We start from the raw sequence: 18,800 nt of genomic DNA on the forward strand, positions 1-18,800 counted from the left end.
TATTTCTCTATTTCATTAGTACCCAGAAACTCCCAATTCAGCTCCAGGAGGGTAGGTATTGCATAAACAGATCTTGAAAAGAGTAAAACCTGCTTTACTTCTTTTCTCCATTTAACCTATTAGACAGACTTTTTAATAATTCAGTCCCAAAATACATGTAGCTTAAAGGAGAAGAATATCTGAAAAGAATGGGGGCAAAGGCACTACAAAGCCCCAAAACTATTTCAATTCCAAATATCTGAGCACATGACAAAAATACTAAAGAAAGAGATAAACAGAATGCCAGAACTCATTGACTGGGTTTTCTGTTTGCTGTATGTATATGGGCATGCATACACTTGAGCATATGTAGCCATATATTTTCAAAATTTAGCAGATTCTTTCATGAACTAACTAAGATGATTCAGTGGCTGCTAATGTACTTAAATTTAAAACTCAGGAACAGATATATTTAAAAAGAAATTTCTGACAAGTATCTTGTCTGCTGTTAAAGATGTGAATACTGATGAACAAGACTTCTGATGAAAAAAACAAAGACCCACAATATTAATCTATTTAGATTAGAACTAAATGAAGATGTGAAGAACTTGGCCCTTCTGCTTACTTCTAGGTACAAATGCTAAATTACCTAAGCAATCAGGTAAGAGTATAATCTTCAGCTAGGCTGACATGTACCTGTCCCCCTTCTTAGCAGGAATGCAAATGAAACCTAAATACTGAGTGAGGTACTAGATTTATTCAACAGCTCTAGGTGTTGAAGATAAACAAACTTTCACAACTGGAAAACCAGAACTATTGATAGTAAGACAAATTTCTGGGTATTTCACTGAGATCTAGGGTGAGAATAAAACCAAATGACTCAAAGTCTACTTCAAGAAACATCCAACAAATATCCAACTGACTTCAAGATCTCAGTCTGAGATGAGAAGTAGAGGAACACAACAAACTTCCAGGACTTCTAGAATCAATTAGCCACAAGCCTGAACTTAGCCTGAAGTTTTTGACATACCAGCTGAACAGGAAGCTTAACAAAGACAGAACTCTAATACTTTGCAGAGGTTTTACAGATGCTGAGTAAGGACCAAAAACTGTAACACACTTGGCAATACCTACCACAAACAGAATCCTTCTGTCCAAAGTAGGCAGCATCAAAAAGATGGTCTGCAGTCTTTTCAAAAGAAGCCAGCATCAACACACTTTCCTTCATTTTTGCCAGTCCAAACCTGGTAATGCCCAGAACTTCACCCTTGATTGATGGAAAAACCCAAAGAGTAAGCCTGAGTAAATAAATAAATATGCTATCTACAATACAGTATAGTCATAATACACTGATTCACAGTTGAACATCCTGAAGGTTAATAGTTTGGTAGTAATGAATATTTACATAACACAGAAATAATACCTCATATACAATAGAAGCTGCTATAAATGGGTAATAGCTCTTGAATAAATCTTGAGTATTGAACAAATTGAAAGAAATGTGGCCATGAAAAAAAACTCGACCATTATACACTGGCTGCTGAGCTACCAACTTCAGTGGGGTCTGAGAGCACTATGCTGAATCTACTGCCTATTATGTACATATAAATCTGACCTCAGCTGCCAGGAGACTACAGAGGATGCTAAATCTTCATTTTATTCACTCTCCAGAAAAAAAGGTAATCAGCTTTTTAAACTAACTTGACTTGTTTGTTTCTTATTTCTTAGAAACATCCTGATTATATCAGATTGCACATTGAAGCCTAAGTCTGAAGTTCAGGCAAAAGAATGCATGGTAGGAGCCCACCAGGTTTAAAACATGGCACTTGATACCCTTTTCTACTGCTGTGCTGCAGCTTCACAGGGTCACAGCCCTGGGGACTGCTGCTGCTCAGTACAGCAAAGCTCTGCAGTTTGGGAACAAATCCGAACTCCATCCATTTCACCCAAATCACTCTGGCAGGCAAATTGCAAAATCTTACTTCACTAACTGTACTCAACTCTAAAAACCATATTGGATGTGAAAGAAAAAAAATCAATCAGTAAAGAGCAGATGATTTTGTACTAACACATTGAGTAAGACTTTTCATGCCAGCTGATTCTGTGTGTAATGTCTGTATCCTTTGCCTCTCACATATGGTGCAGCTGTTACAAACCACTCCCCATGGGGCTTTCTGCACAGCAAGCTTAAAAGTGCATGCATGGCTACCCAAACAGTTGTTTTTCACATCATCATGTTTAGGATTCTTATTTTCCATTATGAAATTATTATTCCCTACTCATTATATCAATTAGTTTTCAGTCAAAATAGATCCACCCTGCCCCAAAGAACTAGAGTAATTAAGCATGTTGTGTAAAATACAAATAACAGTATTAGGCCAGTACAACTTGGAATTCCTTAAGCCCAGAATGAATTTCCATCTCCTGAGCTCACCCACCCTTCTCAAACATGATAAAAGTAATTTGTCTAAACAGGCCAATGTAAGATGTAGAAAAACCATAGTACCAACCTTGTAAGTCATTAGATCAGACAATAACATGACATGTCTCCTGTCAATGCTCATGCCATGGTTCACCATCGTGTATTGAATCTCATTGATAATGGTTGTCCGAGCAGCTTCAATTCCCAGAGTTTTCTCTACCTACACAAGAGATTGTTATATGATTGTTTCATGTTACATGAATGAAGAATCAAGTGTTTGGAGCAAGTATATTCCTGGAATAAATACCATCTGACAGCATACTGATATTCCACTTCTATGGCTACTCTTTTAAACATCTCAATTTGAAAAATATTTATAGAAACAGCTTCTTTGTGGTGAACAGTGCTGCCAGTGAATTATTCTCTTGTGTTAATGCATTCTGACATGTATTAGTGGAATCAGGCTTCGTTCCATATCAACTTCTGCATCTGAGCACAAACAAGCACTTGTAATAAAGATGCTACAGGGAAAACCCCACAGCACCCATTCAGACATTACCTCATAAGTGTTGTTAGAGGATGTTTTTGTTCCTTTCACTCCATGAGTAGCCATAACAGCTCGTAGATTATCACCTTCAACCAGAAGCTTGTATTTTTCCTTTCCACTTTGTTCATCAACATGAATGACAGCTCGGGAAACCTCTGGTATGCCTTGCACTACAACCTTCACAAAACAAAAAAACCCCAGTAACTTTGATATATGCAGTAACACAGTAAAAAGGGTAACACTTAGCAGCATTCAAGCCTATTGAGAAGATCTAGTACATGGAGTAAAGGCTCACTCAAAGCACATATGAGTAAGATTTCTTGCTTTTAAATAGTCTAGTGCAAAACTGACACTGTAGTACAAACCTTACTCACTAGCTACATTTTATATTTTATGTCTGACATTCCCACACTCTGGTTTGTGTGTCTGAATGGTGGCAGACCCATACAAACGAAAGGGCAAACTGCTAACAATAAAGGTTTCCTTATCTCTCTTTTTAAAACCCAGAGTAGAGAGTCTCCTCACAGTAAGCTGAAAAAATGCCAGATAGTGTCATGTGGTTCAATTTTAGATACAGCTGAAAGCAGATGTAACTATTTCATAAAACTGCTGCACTTGGAATGCTTCAATAAATGTTGTAAGGAAAATATCAAAGCTTCCATTCTATTTACAAATATTAGTAAAGGATGGCTTAGTTTCAACAGCAAGGCAGTACCATCACAATCTAAGAGTTACTAACCCAGCCTATCATCACTGTCAATGCTGACAAGAATTATTTCATCTTGCCACCATGGAACAAATTATTACTACTGATGACCTCCTACAAAGGCATGAGACAGCCTTGGCTTTTACCTTTGGTAGCTCTTCCTTGAGGGACTGCAACACATAATACATGGAACTCTTGCTATTTTCACGAGGGGTCACACACACAACTGCTTCTCCATGCACAGCAACATCCCCAGGCTTCACTCTGAGCTTGGAGACGCAAATCGAGTAGCGCACGGTCTCGGCATTCACCTGCGCCAAAAGGCAGCCAGCAAACATCAGCGTTATCACAGCAGCTATCAACGTGCTCAAATAAATGGAGCCATCTTTCAACAGGCTATAAAAAGAAAAAATGTAGGGGGAAAATCCCCAAATATTCTCTTCTAAATTAGTCTTATAAATTGCATGAAATAGTATCCTAGGCTGAGGATTACCAGCCTGTACATTAACCAATGGACAGAAATGGCATCCCTGTGTTTAGCAAAACACCATACCAGACTAGGTTCTCTCACTTCCAAATAAGGAGGAAATTATCCACTTTGCAAGGAAAAAATACAAGAGACCCTTCCAGATGTAATGTAGCCACACAACATCTATCATTCACTTTCTTTTTTTTAGCTTCCCCTGCTGTGATTACTGACACAGGATTAATACACCCTTAGTAATGTATCCAAGGTATAATCTGTGGAAGAATTGAACAACTCACCTCTAATCTCAGCAATCTGATGCGCTCTAAAGACAGCTTCACTAGGATGAAACAGTCATCTGGAAGAAACACTTCCTCAATATATTCAGAAATCTTTAAGAGACAAGGACAAAACAATTAGCATGCATAAATGGCTAAAAGGCTAAAATTGCCATTGGCAGTTGCATTGCAATTGGCTAATGCATACATTTAAAGCATTAGCAATAATACAATTTTCTTACCTCCCCTAACAAAGTTTTCTCAATTCTTCCTTTAACCAGACGGGCAAAATCAGGATCATCATCTTTGTCCAACTGTGCTGTTATAATAGGGGTGCTACAAGAATAAACACACACACATGAAAACCCAGGTAGGAAATTGCTCAGCTAGAGTAGAGATGGCAACTTGAATTACAGGCTGCCTTATGGAATTTCTCTCTTATCTAGAGTACTATTTAGTAAAATAAAGATATCTACAGCTTCCTCAGGTGTATTTAAGAAAAATTACTGTTCAAGTACTTCAGGCTGGTAAAAACAAGCAAACACACAAGTACTAGTGACTGCTTTCATGGCATATGTTATTCTAGTATTATTTAAGCATGGCTTCATGCACACCTAGAAATAGGTATGCCTCAAGTACTGCTAAAGCACCAGAGCACTTCACAATAGGTAAGAAGTCTAAGGAAATACTATAGTTAACAAATAATCTTTTTCCTTTATTTGATTTTTCTCTGTGGGCTTAAATATTACAGTTGGGCAGACATCAGATTTTTGTTTAGGTATTTGCATTGAATGGTGTCTAGTATATTGCTCAGGACAGGAAAATGCTATCATGTATTGCAAATCTGCCCAGTAGGTTTCACTTGGGCAAAGGGGAAAAAACAGCCCCAACAGATCAAGACAATATTTGTACCTAATAGCCTTTGAAGCATTAATAATTTCTTTGATTCTTGGCACACCCAAAGTAATGTTCATTGAAGCAACACCAGCAAAATGGAAAGTCTTCAGAGTCATCTGTGTGCCAGGCTCACCAATGCTCTGTGCACAAAGAGCTCCTACTGCAGAACCAGGCTCCATCTGTGCCCTGATTAAAAACAATATAGAAAGGATAGGGAACTGAATAAGTTATAAGATCCTAAGCAAACAACAACAGAAACTATTCAGGTAGATATATGAGAAGTTTGCTAACACAGTTTAGTAAAAAAAAAAACAAAACAAGAGCAGTTAAAAGGCCACCAATACTTTAAGACTGATCTCATACAAAGCAAGAAGATGCCCTGTCATATAAGCACTCCACAGATTCAGTATAACTTCCATTACAGATTACAAAATGCTTGTCTTCTTCCTCCTAAGCATCAAGCACTAGATCCAGCATTCTCCCTTCAGGCAAATACCATATGCTAACACTTACTTATTATAGTAAAAGTGATAATTCACATATAAAAACACTTAAGACAAATGTAAACAAGTACTCCTAATAAGGGAAAGCAAAAACCTGGTAATTGCTTTAAAATAGTTAAGAACTTAATATATACATGAATTTTCTAGAAGAATAAAACATTAGGAAACAATTGATGCAGGTAGGCCACAAAGGAGAGATCACCAAATCCAAAAGTCTAAGGAAATGAAATTAATCTCAATGGATAAAGAGATTAGAACATCAACACCAGCATTATCTTGGTACAAGCCAAGAATAACAAACAAAAGGATCAAATGAGTCCATAAGAGATCAAAGAACATTTTAAGAATAAAGTGTGATATAACTCCTCAAACTGTGTAGATCAAGAATAGCTATCAAGATTTATTTGAATTTGAAACTCATCTATTTAGACTTGGTTCTGCATGGACTCATTGAAGGTTTTCAAAAACCTCCTGCAAGAGGGGGAGGAAAGAAACATGTCTGGCAGTGGGTGTAAGAATGTGAAGTGTTTAAACAATATCCTCCCTTACTCTGAATCCTATCACTTTTGGCTTTTACCAGAATCTGCTGTCAAAACACAGTCTGTGGGTATAAGTAATGAGTAGCTAAATGCTAAAACTGCTTGTTGGTATGATTACTATTACTTCAGAAGGAAGGTGCTGCTTAAACACAAGCAGGTAGCTTTGCATGCTCAAGAAACATAAAATGAAGCATAAAGCATTTTTTACAATGTAAAAGGACACCAAAGTTGGTTAATCAAAGATCTGATTTTGACTCAAGACAAATGTAAAAGTCCCACCTGTTAGATCTCTAGAACTCCTGTGCAAGACATTGCCTCAACAAGCCCACCCATAGACAATGATGCTTTTTTTTGGCATCCTACACCTTTGTCTTGCAATGTTTATGTCATTGGAGTCAATTGTTTCTAATTCTTTGTACTGCATTCACAACAGAACCAACATTCATACAGTAAAAACAGCAAAATACACCCAGATGTTACCAACAAAACAGCAGCACTGAGAACACAGCAGGGTAAACACTCACCTCATGTATTTGTCTCTACAAGTCTCTAAAAACTTCTCTAGTTGTGTTGGAGTAATCCTATCCAACTGATATAAAACTCTTGGCTGAAAAGAGAATGGAATAGTTGGAAAAGCAACAACTTATGGAGATGGAAAAGAATGACATTATTACCCCAGTGAAATTATTTACCTCTGTTGTGCCATTGTCATTAATTCCATACTTGTCCCTAGTTTTTTTTATCTTCTCAGAAACACCTTTGATGAATTTTTTAATTTCCTGAAATCATAGTAAAACCACAGTAAGCAAAGATGTGGTATCCATATTGAAGTCTTGAACACTAAGTTATTTACTTTAAGCTCCAAATATTTACAATAAGTTTATAAGGCACAGTATGAAGAGAAGATCAAAATTCAGACAAACACATACATTAGAGTTTAGCAATCCAGATCCACTTGGGTGTAGCCACAAATCAGCAGCAGCACATGAAGACTGTGGTCCATGCTGAACAAAAGCAACCTGCCTGAGCACACACTGACAGGTGAAGATAGCTGACTTGGGCTGACCCTTCCTACCCCCCACTTACTGAAAGTGATTTATAATCTCAAACATCAACTCAAAATTATTATTTTTGGCACTACTGACACAAACACATTCTCACTCAACCCTCACTATTCAAAATAGTCAAAATGGAAAGACTGTGGCAAGAGAAGAAGTATATGAAGTATATCTGCTGGATATATATCAGATTTGAGGTGCACTTTCTTTGATAGAAGAAACCTCAAACCTCAGAACTGTTATATACACATGTATAGAACATGATTACCTAATATGATTCAAATAACTCCTCCAAGCTGTGGAGAGGTCTTGAAGATAATTGCATTTAACAGGTCATACTACATAGACCTTTCACTCTCTTACCAGGCTTAGCCAAAAGAAGTTCTAATAGTCTTTACTGGAACATAAACTGAAACAATACTGTTAGAATAATACCCAACATGTATTCTATAAAAGATTATTTGGTCATTACACATTGCACATATACATGTACACTAGAAGTCATGAAATATGAGATCCATGATTAAACTCTTCCACAAACATGGACTTGGTGCAAGTCATGACCATAACACAAGGTTATCAAAACCAAAATATAAACAAAAAGCAAGAGGAAATCTTTCCCATCTATTTCAACCAAGATTTTAGGAAAGCCTCTATAGAGAAACAAATACTTGGATTTTTTAGAGTCCTTTTAACCCTTTTCTATCCCATCAGTCCTACCTAACAAACAGAGCGATGGTCACACAGCATTGCCTCTTCTGCACTAGGTACTGGACCCCTTGCAACCAGCACAGTCAGCTAAGCACTGGCAAATACTTGCAAAAATGACTAAGTATCTGAGGGACTGCCATTTGTTTTTTCCACAGCTGAGTTCACAGAAACATTATGAAAACACTTCTATTACATTCTAACAGAATTCTCTCTCAAAAATAACATTCTTACTGACATTCAAGCTATTTCCAGAAAGTACATTTTTTTTTGTGAGTACCAGAACCAAGTTCACAAGGAAGAACAGGCAACAGAAGTCCTGCTGGAATGGACACTCCAAAGTTGCTTCCCCACTTGGATGACAGGATGTGTTCTTACATTTTTGCCCCTTTTTTCTGCTGTGCATTATTCACAAATATACTTGAACATTTTAAAGGCTTTTAACCCCAGCATATTTGCAAAAAAATTATGTCATTTTTTTCCTAAAGTAAATGTTTAGGCAATAATACGGAATTAGAGAGGCTAATCTTTGCATTACACATGCATAAAAAAAGCCATGTTGCAGGACTTGCAGAAGACTGTTCCTCTTTGACAGTGCCCAAGTTCCAAAGCACTTTAAAAAGTCCAACACAATAAATTAGTTATTACATATAATTCTGAATAAGGTAATCAAATTATATGTTATTTCCATAGACCAGAGTCAAAAAAGGTAGAAGATAAATCTCTGAAAACTTATTTTTTATTGTTAAATTTTTATTCATGCAGAAGACCTAAAAGAGGAAATTACTTATTCTTCTCAGCTTTCAAGTATATGTTGGCAGTTTATCCAAACTATGGATTAATTTTTGCTACAAATGGAATGAAAATGTAGCTCACTCTTTGCTGAGCTCTGTCTCTCTCTGGATTTATTATCTTTAGTGCAACACTGTACTCTGTGAGCACAGCTATGTAACTTCCAGAGTGGACTCAAAAAACCCTGTTTTTTTTTTCACAACTTCTAAATCCATGAAGTCTTAGTCTGGACCACATTAACGAAGAGGCACCAAACAGGCTCAGTAAAATGTGGCTCAACACAGGCCTTGCCAGCTCCTCCTTGCTGTCCCAGCCAAAGGGCAGTCCAGGGTTTGCATCAGGTGTCCAGCAGCCAGGTTAGTGGGCTCACACACTCACACACCAGAAGCACTGCTTGCATGGCAATCCCTGCAGTGAGGAAGCCACTGGAATGCACAGTGGCACAGAAAATGCCACAAGATTCAGCAAAATCTGCTCCACTTGAGGCACACCCAGTAGGCCAACTCTGCATAGGGCAGCACTGACTGGCTGTGTGCTGAGCTTTTTGTGTGTCTGCATCACATTCACAGCACTTTTATTCCATCATCTCAAAAAAAGCACAGAAAAATGACTTGTTTTAGACACACAGTGTTCTGGACTGGAGTGGATAAGCCCATTACAGGAACCTCTGGCTAAAATAACAGCACTAAGAAGCACCTCTGTTCTGGAATGGAAAAGTGGAGGAAGAAACACATGCTCATATCCCTAGAGAGTAAATGAATGACTTCCAGGAAAAAGTGTCAAGTACTGAAAGAAAGCTTCCTCAAAACCCTTGAATTTAGCAATGGGTATTAATTAACATGTCACAGTATTCACATTAAGAAAGTTAAATAATTGTGATGAACACCTATGTCATAATTTAGCAAGCAGTACAATATATATGCTAATCAATTACTTGAGCACTATACACACATCTCTAGCTAAAAAGCACTAACATTAATGCTCACACAGGGCACACACATGCTACGATTACCTCATTATATTTTTCATAACCTGTCTCAGTTAATGTCTTCAAGGATGAACAACAAAAAAGGAAAGAAGAAAACGTAACTATCTAAAACTTAAAAAATCTTAGGCTAATTATCACTAAGGTGATGTAGCCATATCTGTGCTTCTGAAATTAATAACAATTATTTAAATTTTCATTATATTATTTAACATACGTATACTTAAAAACCAGCTTTATCCACAAACTCTAATATTGAATTATTTGATTTCTTTTCCTTCAGACTTGCAGTTAAGACTTACAGCATATTTCAAATACAGATATAATTTGACTCTATCAATGGAAGTGCAATTCAGGTTTACCTTGTGCTCTGAAACACTCTGATCTATTAAAAGAAACTCTTCAAATACAGGTCATGAAATGAATTTTTTCTCATCACTGCCAGTAATCAGAAGGTTGATCAAGGTAACAGCTTTATATAGACGTAAGGTTAATTCTACAGGCAGGTTAATTCCACAGCTTTGATCAGTGATTCTCAAGGAAGTCTTGAGAGTGGCTGCTCTCATAAATATTAAAATTGCCCAGTGCTCTTTCAAACACATTAAATTTTTGAATTCAAAGTATAAGCAGCCATGTGAACCTTCACTCACCCTTAAAAGCCATGTAAGTAGTCTCCAGACAGGCTAAAGTCCTGTGCTTAAATCCTAAAGAAAAGTTAATCACAGTGTGATAAGGAAGTGAGATAATTACCTGCAGAAAACTGTCTTGGCAGCAAAGAAATTCATTCTTCTTCATGATGGACTCAGATGTTAACACCAATTCATTTTTGCTAAGGGCTGGCTCACTTCGGCATGGATAGACAGCCTTCACAGGAAAAAACATGAGTTATCCACAGACAGCACATGCACAAAACCTCCATTGCAAAGATACAGAACACAGGTAGAACTGAATAACAGCATTCTTTATTTCTGGTTGGGTCTTTTTGTAGTTTGTTTAATGTTTTTTTTTTTTTTATTGGTTTTGGTTTTCTACACTATATATCAGACTACTGTGGAAAACGGACCACATCCACTCCTCCTTATTTCTGCAAATCTGAAGGTATACACCCAGACATTTCTAGTTCTACCCATTTTTTACACCCCTATTCCAGAAATCTAAATAGTTACGTCAACAAAAGGTGTTTTCCTGGGGGAAAGTTGGTCACGACACACCAACCAACCACAAAACCAAAACTGAACAACACAAGTCTTCAAATGTGACAGCATTATTGAACAACCGCCTGCCAGTTGAACTCAAGGAACACCCATATCTTGATTTAATAGAGAATTAATCTGTGCAATGTACCAAATTATCTACTGAGCTGGATAACAGACCACAAAACTATGTTCAAGCACAGAAAGAAATTTTACTTGTCACGGCTTACACACGATTTCATCTCTGTACACAAATTGCTGTTCCACTGGAAAAAAATATCCATTACTCTTAGGATACACATCCTGAAAGACTGACCAGGAGCATTCAAAAAAGGCAGTTTGAAAGTAAATATTTCCAGTGAAACAACTTTCCCTATTATTTACTACTTTCTTCTCCATGCTTAACAGTATTTCCACACTTTGAATAAGGATTTCAGCAATCCTTACCCTGATATTGTCTAGAACTCTCTTGAATTCCAGTGGTTCATCCTTCCCTTCCATAGCTGCAGGATCCAAGCCATCCCCTCCATAAATAAACTGTATAATGTCACCAGTAGAACTTCTGACTGTTAAATCATATTGTGAGCAAAGATCTTCAAGGGATTTTACCAGACGTCTCTGAAGGGAAAAAAAAAGTACAAGGAAAGTAAAATGGATCTTTTTAAAAATAGCTGTTGATTTACAATACAAGAAGCACAGAAACCGACTTGGGAAATAAATCTGACACAGTGATGAGCAGGCATGAAAACCTACTTAATCATGTATTACCGCTCAGGCCTTTCTGTACATTCCACAGAACATTCAAGTCAATAAAATTTCATGCAACAACACAATACTCCACATTCAGAATTACATTGTATAGGAAAAGCTAATGACTTAAGGCTAAGCTGCAAAAACCTATTGTAGTTTGAGGGATTTACTTGGGTGGGTTTTCTTGACATGACACTCATATTCTTCCAAGCAGATTTATTTTTCAAGGGATACAATACTTTTTGTATATGAAAGCAGAGCCACTCAATGATTGTTTTCACTGAGAAAAAATAAAGAGGTCACATGCTAAAGCCATTTTTCTATCTGGGTTATCTGCTTCTCCTACATTAACTCCTTACATTGGGAAATCCCTTAACTATCATATTCCTTGGCATTCCCCAAAAGAAAGCGTGCTATCAAACATTTTAGGTGAAAACATTTATACTTGAAAGGTCAACTTCATTGTTCCATGAAAGCACATTAGATCACCTAAACTAGACTACGAATTGGTACTTTTGTTCTCACTGGTGAGAAAAAAGGTAGGATAAAATGTCAGGATTTTTTTTTTTTTACATTTCAAGTCCAAGTGTACAATTCATTGATATAGGAAGAAAGTTGAAGAGGAAAAGTACTATGCAGATTGCTTATAATATTTTTATATATATATGCAAATACTTGCACACATGCCAAGATTATTCCATTAGTTTTGGAGACAAATGGTCTCATTAGTCACCAACCCCAAAAGGTGTTTTTTTTCTGTCTTTGTACAGTTAATTGTGTATCTCAGAATGCATTCCCAGCCCAAATTTATCTTGGCTTCTCTGCTGTGTTACATTGGGAAGAGGACTATAATTCACATACTACTTAAATGTTGGAACACAAATCTTAAGACTGCACATAAAAGCAGGAAGCTTTGTTGGAAGGACATTCATTTACAGCCAAAGACACTAAAATCTTACAGAACCAGTCTAAGCCTATATGGCCAAGGTCCCTCTTAACTAGACAGCAGTCAGTGAAAGGGAGCTTGAGCTGCATTTCTGTCATCACTCACATCAGGTTCAGGAACACACTTCACAGAAAGCAGTCCTCAATTCCACAGAACAAGGACTTTTACCCATATTCAGGAGGAAACAGCTTAATACAAGCATGTTATTGTACCACTAGCTGAGGTCTCATTTACAAACTCCACACCTCCTAGAGAATAGACCAAGCCATGTATTTCACAGTATAAATTACTCTGTTTACACACAACATTTGCACTTCTCCCTGATCAGTCACCTCAACAGGCACATGAGAAATATCCACATCTTTGCAGACTAATAAAACCCTCACTCTGCTGACTGTTACCTGCATATACCCAGTTTCAGCTGTTTTTACAGCTGTATCAACCAGACCTTCTCGACCAGCCATTGTGTGGAAAAAGAATTCTGTGGGAGTCAAGCCAGAATAGAAGCTGTTGGCAACAAAGCCTTTTGCTGCAGGGAGCTGCAGGGAAGAGTGGGAAAAACACAGTTAAAATGCAATGTATGTTCTGTATGTTACAGAAAGACATGGTGCATGCCACTGAAATGCTTTCTGCAAGTTAGCCAATAATCCCCCAACACAGGACAAGGACTTCAGCTCTGCTTAGCTCTCAAGTTCCATACTCATATTTTAGATCTGAATAAAGATTTCAGAAATCCTTGCCTAGTTCTTCCAAACTAGTTTACCAGAGTTGCTCCTTCCTCCTTGTCACATGTCCAGCTATTCCTTCCCACCACCACACCAACACTTCCATTAAGCTTGCAAAAATTGAAACTGCAATTAGGAATGTTCACTTTGCTATAGTAGTGCAAAGACATTTGCTGAAGACTTAGGAAGCTAGGAAAAATGCAACTGGAGACAGGAATATAATGAATTTTTTGGAATGGTTTGCCCTCACCCCTGAGGAAAACTCCTGCCAACGAAATTTACACAGGCATCCCTTCAAGTCAAAAATCACTTTTTGTTATTTGACAACAGGTAATGCTTTCTAAATCAGAAAAAAAGCTGGAGCTACATTTTATTTTCCCATCTAAACCATTAAGTATTGTTTCCTTTTCTACTTTTTCAGTATGTTACAGAATTCAGAAGTTGCAATTTGGACGTTTAGTCACACATGTGTCATAGCTACCATCTGACACTTAGCTAGCACACAAACTAGACTATGGGTTCATACCCAGAACCTTCACTAGTGTTCATCAGATTTCAAAAAGCACTTGAAAGAAATTCATCTCACTGGATTATATTAACAAGTGCACGAGAGTCACTTGCTTCATGTAGGACCAAAACATGAAACACAGAGTAACCCATGGTACCTATCCTCATGGAAAAAGAAAAAACAGAATGACTGGACTGGCAAGCTCTCACCTGCTTATAAAACACACATTCAGCAGTTTTCCTGGAAAGCATTCGTGCAGTCAAATGTAACACCAGTGAGAAACTTTAAACTAATTATTTTTAGGACTCTCAAGAGAACCAAAATTGTGTAATCACTTCACTTGAACTTTACTAAATTAGAAAGGTCAAAGCAAGGCTTAGTTGTAAGCAGTAAAGCTAACTAGACATCCTACAGCAATTCAGAGCACTGTTGTTAACTCCCAAATCACACAAAACATTTTACATTCACCATATATGAGCCTTTTCCTTCAGCATATCATGACAACACATTTCATCATGCATTCTCCTCAAAATGGCTTAAGCAAACTTGTTCCACTTTGCTTCACAGTCTGTTGTAAACCCCCAGAATTACCTTAGAATGCTTCTCAAAGTGAGGCAAGGATCTATTCTCAAACCCATCAGGAACACGGGACCCACTGATAGCCTGCTGCCCTACGCAAGCAATCATCTGAGATATATTAATGAAGGAGCCTGAAAAGACAAGGAAAAGAAAGCTAATCAGGGAAGCAGTAAATTCATCATTTGTGAGTGAAGGCTATCTTCACTTTCATGAAGGTGAATTATTTAGCCTTACAGCTGCTCAGCAAAAGAGAACTGCAAGAGTTAGAGAAGCTTTTCTGTTACTCATCCTGTTAATTTCAGCATTTATGCAAAGTCTATGACACAGGCAATAATTTTTCACTTTTTTTTCCTTTGAGTCAGACATTCATGCCTTTATTTGGCTCCTGCCCTTATATTATCCTGGGTTGTAGCACAGATGGTGTTGTACACAGCCCATGATCCTAACCTACACATTCTGCTTCACAATTTTGTCAAACATACTTAAACAGTATTTTTCATAAAGGGTTCAGTCTACCAGGACTCCTAGAACAAATTAAGTCCCAGAGAATTAAGTCACTAACTCAGAAGTTTTAATTGCTGAATATGTTTGCAAACAATGCCCCCCCATCATCCCCACAAAAATGATACACTTAATATACTTTTTGTCTTAGATTTCAGTATTTCTTTAGAATACAACATGCCCCTGTGAGGCTTTCCACAAAAAGCCTCACAGTGACATGTTGTTAGAAATAAAACAAAAAAAATTATTAGACAGCCAAAAAAGCAAAAGTGACTTCTTCAAATTCTGAAAGTAAACAAATGAAAACTCCCTCAAGAATTCAAGACCTTATAGCATCTTCTAGCACTTAAAGAGGGGCTACAAGAAAGACAGAGAGGGACCTGACACAAGGGCATGTAATGATAGAACAGGAGGAATGACTTCAAACTGTCAGAGGGCAGGTTTAGATTGGACATCAGGATGAAACTCTTTATAACAAGGTTGCTGAGAGAAGCTGTGGATACCCTATCTTGGTCTGATAGAAGGTCTAACCCATGGCAGGGGGTTGGAACCAGATGATCTTTAAAGCCCCTTCCAAATAATTCCATGATTCTACAAAATGTTAGTTCCCATTCTGAATGTACCATTTACTGTTGATTTTTCTATGTGATATAAATACTTGAAGTAGAAACACAACTGAAAACTTTTAACTGACTAATTAAAGTCTTAAGAACAAGATACTTTGCAACTAGCACTAAAAATCAAGACAAGAATACCAGAACATCTGCTTGATTTTAACTAACTATATCCAAGCTGTACTTACTGAACCACTTGAAACAGCTATGACATGAACTTGCAAACTGACAGTATAAAACAAGCTATAAAGATGGAAGAAGAAAGTTTCACATAAGTGAAAGAGTGAGCAACCTACAGGCCAAGTTCAGCTGTCCCTACCTTTAGAACCACAGAGAGCCATGATCAGGGGACTGTTGCTCTTGTCCAGTTCTCTGAGACAGGCACTGCCAGCATGATCTCTGATAACAGACAGTTCTTTCAGGATTAAAGCCTGAAATACAGTATTTCAGAGGTTCAGAGTTTGCTAAAACACACACAAACAGAACTCTATCACTCCCAGCAACACCTTCAATAGTAAAAGGGAATGCAAAACACAGTGAAGACAAAGAAACCCAGGTGTTGCTTCAGGTAAAACAATTTTAAATTTCAGCTTGCCTAACTTCCAGTTTGCTGAAGAAAATATCTTTATTTGGATAAGACAGGGGTATCCAAGAACATGACAATCTCTTATCAGCATCAGAAAATCAGCTAAATTGAGCATTGCACTAAGTTCTAAGTCACACAGTGCTGCACAGAAGATAACCACAAAAATCTTGGTCAATGTAATTAACTCATTCCAATTACCTGTGTAATTTTATTCTCCAGTATCACCCCAATACACCCTGGAGGATTTCTGTTCTGTGTTAAGCTAGCTTTTTTAGATGCATACCAACATCTAAAGCCTGTACAGACTCAGCTCAAGTTACATGCCTAGGGACTGTATTTGCTTGTATTTAAGGTTTCAGAAGACAACCACAGACTTTCAATGCACCATGTACAAGAATGTATTTGTGAAGCCTCTACTCCAAATGGAGAGTGCATTTAATTAAAAATTTTACCTCTAGTGTCTCTTCTGCAGTACAACCAGGCTGCTGCTGTAGCTTGCCAGTGTTCAGAGCTTCAATATACTCATCACATTTCTTATAGCCAGCATTCAGGAGCTCATACTTAGCTTTTAGCAGGCCCTGCCCAGGGGTTACATCACCAATTCCAATTGAAAAGCCACGATTAGCTATTATTAAAAAGAAAAAAAAATTACAGTTTAATCCCATATAAAGAAAACAAATAAAATCTAGGAAATATTATTGGCAACTTTCAATTTTGCTTCCCATCATGTGACCATCACAAGAAGTTCATAAACACAATAATAATTGTTTCACTGTCTCCCACCTTCAAAACAAGCATATTTTTTTAAAAGCACAGCATGTCACATTTGAAGCAAAAATCTTGCTTGCTCTCCATTTCTGTATTGAAGTACTATTTTACAGGGAAATGTACTCACAAAGATAGACTGGAGCAAGTCTGGCCAGACGTGACATGGCATCTGCAGCTTCCACCTGGCCCCAGTCTCTCAGCAAGATGTAGAAGATGTTGTTCTTGGATCCTGACCCCAGGGTTCCTTTGTCCATACTGCCACTCATTAACTCACTGTTTTGAATTGTGACATCTAGAAATGAAAAGGCAAAAAGAATTGACCAGTTGTCTAAAACACTCACCACCCATTAGTAATCACTTATGAATTTTTAAATAGAAGCTCTGTCTGTGCTCAGAATTTTCAATGTGAATTTAGGTATCATCATCTTGAAACGCAAGTCACTGCTCTATCACTTATAATATCAAATCAAAATACAATTCAGGTTTTCTTGAGACTTTTGAGAAATTGCAGAGGACTTTCAGAATTACTCTGTCTGCAGAAATGTGTTTTTTTCAGAGAACTGAAAACAGCCAACAAAAAACCCTGCAAGTTTTCAACATCATGTGCTCCTGTGTAACTCAGAAAATGGACTCTTCCCATATTTTATGAAATTAATAGACTGTGAAAGTCAATGTCTTTTGTTCACAGGAGTGTGAGCAGGATTGCTTTGCGGCCTTTTGTCCTACAATATTTAGAGCCTTAAAAAATTGTTCCACAATGTTTACAACCGACTTCATAGCACAGAGTGTTCCTTTCATCTGCAGAAACCACTCAGTCATCTGTACAGAGGACTTCAGTGCCAACTGGGAAATTCTTCCTTGAGGCAACACTGCATGACAGAATTAGTGTAAATCAATGGTTCCTCAACTTACACTGTGAGCAGCAAGGAACCAGCCTAAGCCTGCCTGCTCAAGTTCCTTTCCAACAGTCACCACATGCATATTAAAGTGATTCTAAGAAAAGTCTTCCTCTACAACCTTTTCAACCATGGTGCTTTTTGCATTCCATCTGCCACTGACATCCCTAAGTGGAAGGACAGGGATGGTTTGATATCCTAGGGATTTATCTTCCCTGCATGTTCTATCTCCTTACAGTGTTTGACTTCTAATCCCTGCATTAGTATCCCTCATCAAGAGTCTAAATTTCACTTGCCCTCTGAACAACCACTTGCTAAGCTTTGCTTTCCTCTCTCTCACCTTCAAACAGTATTTAGCACCATGACAAACTGAGCATCATACAAAACTTTTCTTTCAGTTTAAGAAAATAGACTTCAAGTCTTGAGAAAAACTGCAAGATCCTATTTTCATTTCAAGAACACTTATGTTCAGTACAGCTTCAATGCCTACAGGAAGCTCAATAATTTCTAAGATTTCTTTGGCAACTTGCAAAACACTGCTTTAGAAGTGTCACTCACAAGAATCATTGTAGCACAGGTCCTCCCCTTTGCCACAATACTGTTTGCCCTTGGTTCGTAGGTTGGCTTTTACAGGACAATCATCGCTGGGTTTGAGGATGAGGCTGAAAACCTGTTTTCCTGTCCAGAGTGTTACAGGCTGAGAGAAACAGAAGGAGAAGAAAAATACTAAGTTTATTCTATGACTACAGAAAAAGAGCAAGGAAGAATTTAATTGTAAAATTGCCAGACATACAGAACAACTCTACAGAGAATCATACTTGTAGAAATGCATAGTAGCATTCATTTGAAAAACA

The 18,800-nt window shown here is 37.5% G+C and overlaps 1 protein-coding gene across 1 annotated transcript in view; it reads right to left on the bottom strand.

Moving 5' to 3' along the window:
* Window positions 1-18,800, bottom strand: part of POLR3A (RNA polymerase III subunit A) — a 33,114-nt gene that overhangs the window by 2,960 nt on the left and 11,354 nt on the right. The window contains exons 14-30 of the mRNA XM_064717561.1: window positions 18,505-18,643; window positions 17,178-17,342; window positions 16,735-16,907; window positions 16,016-16,127; window positions 14,594-14,712; window positions 13,171-13,308; window positions 11,521-11,691; window positions 10,631-10,744; window positions 7,030-7,116; window positions 6,862-6,944; window positions 5,311-5,481; window positions 4,641-4,734; window positions 4,420-4,512; window positions 3,801-3,965; window positions 2,961-3,125; window positions 2,490-2,621; window positions 1,114-1,246 (exon numbers count right to left, since the gene is read on the bottom strand). Coding sequence (XP_064573631.1) covers window positions 1,114-1,246; window positions 2,490-2,621; window positions 2,961-3,125; window positions 3,801-3,965; window positions 4,420-4,512; window positions 4,641-4,734; window positions 5,311-5,481; window positions 6,862-6,944; window positions 7,030-7,116; window positions 10,631-10,744; window positions 11,521-11,691; window positions 13,171-13,308; window positions 14,594-14,712; window positions 16,016-16,127; window positions 16,735-16,907; window positions 17,178-17,342; window positions 18,505-18,643 — 2,254 coding nt within the window. The remainder of the gene's footprint in view (window positions 1-1,113; window positions 1,247-2,489; window positions 2,622-2,960; window positions 3,126-3,800; window positions 3,966-4,419; window positions 4,513-4,640; window positions 4,735-5,310; window positions 5,482-6,861; window positions 6,945-7,029; window positions 7,117-10,630; window positions 10,745-11,520; window positions 11,692-13,170; window positions 13,309-14,593; window positions 14,713-16,015; window positions 16,128-16,734; window positions 16,908-17,177; window positions 17,343-18,504; window positions 18,644-18,800) is intronic.

The sequence above is a fragment of the Zonotrichia leucophrys genome, chromosome 6 (genome assembly GCF_028769735.1).
Source record: "Zonotrichia leucophrys gambelii isolate GWCS_2022_RI chromosome 6, RI_Zleu_2.0, whole genome shotgun sequence".
Classification (NCBI taxonomy): domain Eukaryota; kingdom Metazoa; phylum Chordata; class Aves; order Passeriformes; family Passerellidae; genus Zonotrichia; species Zonotrichia leucophrys.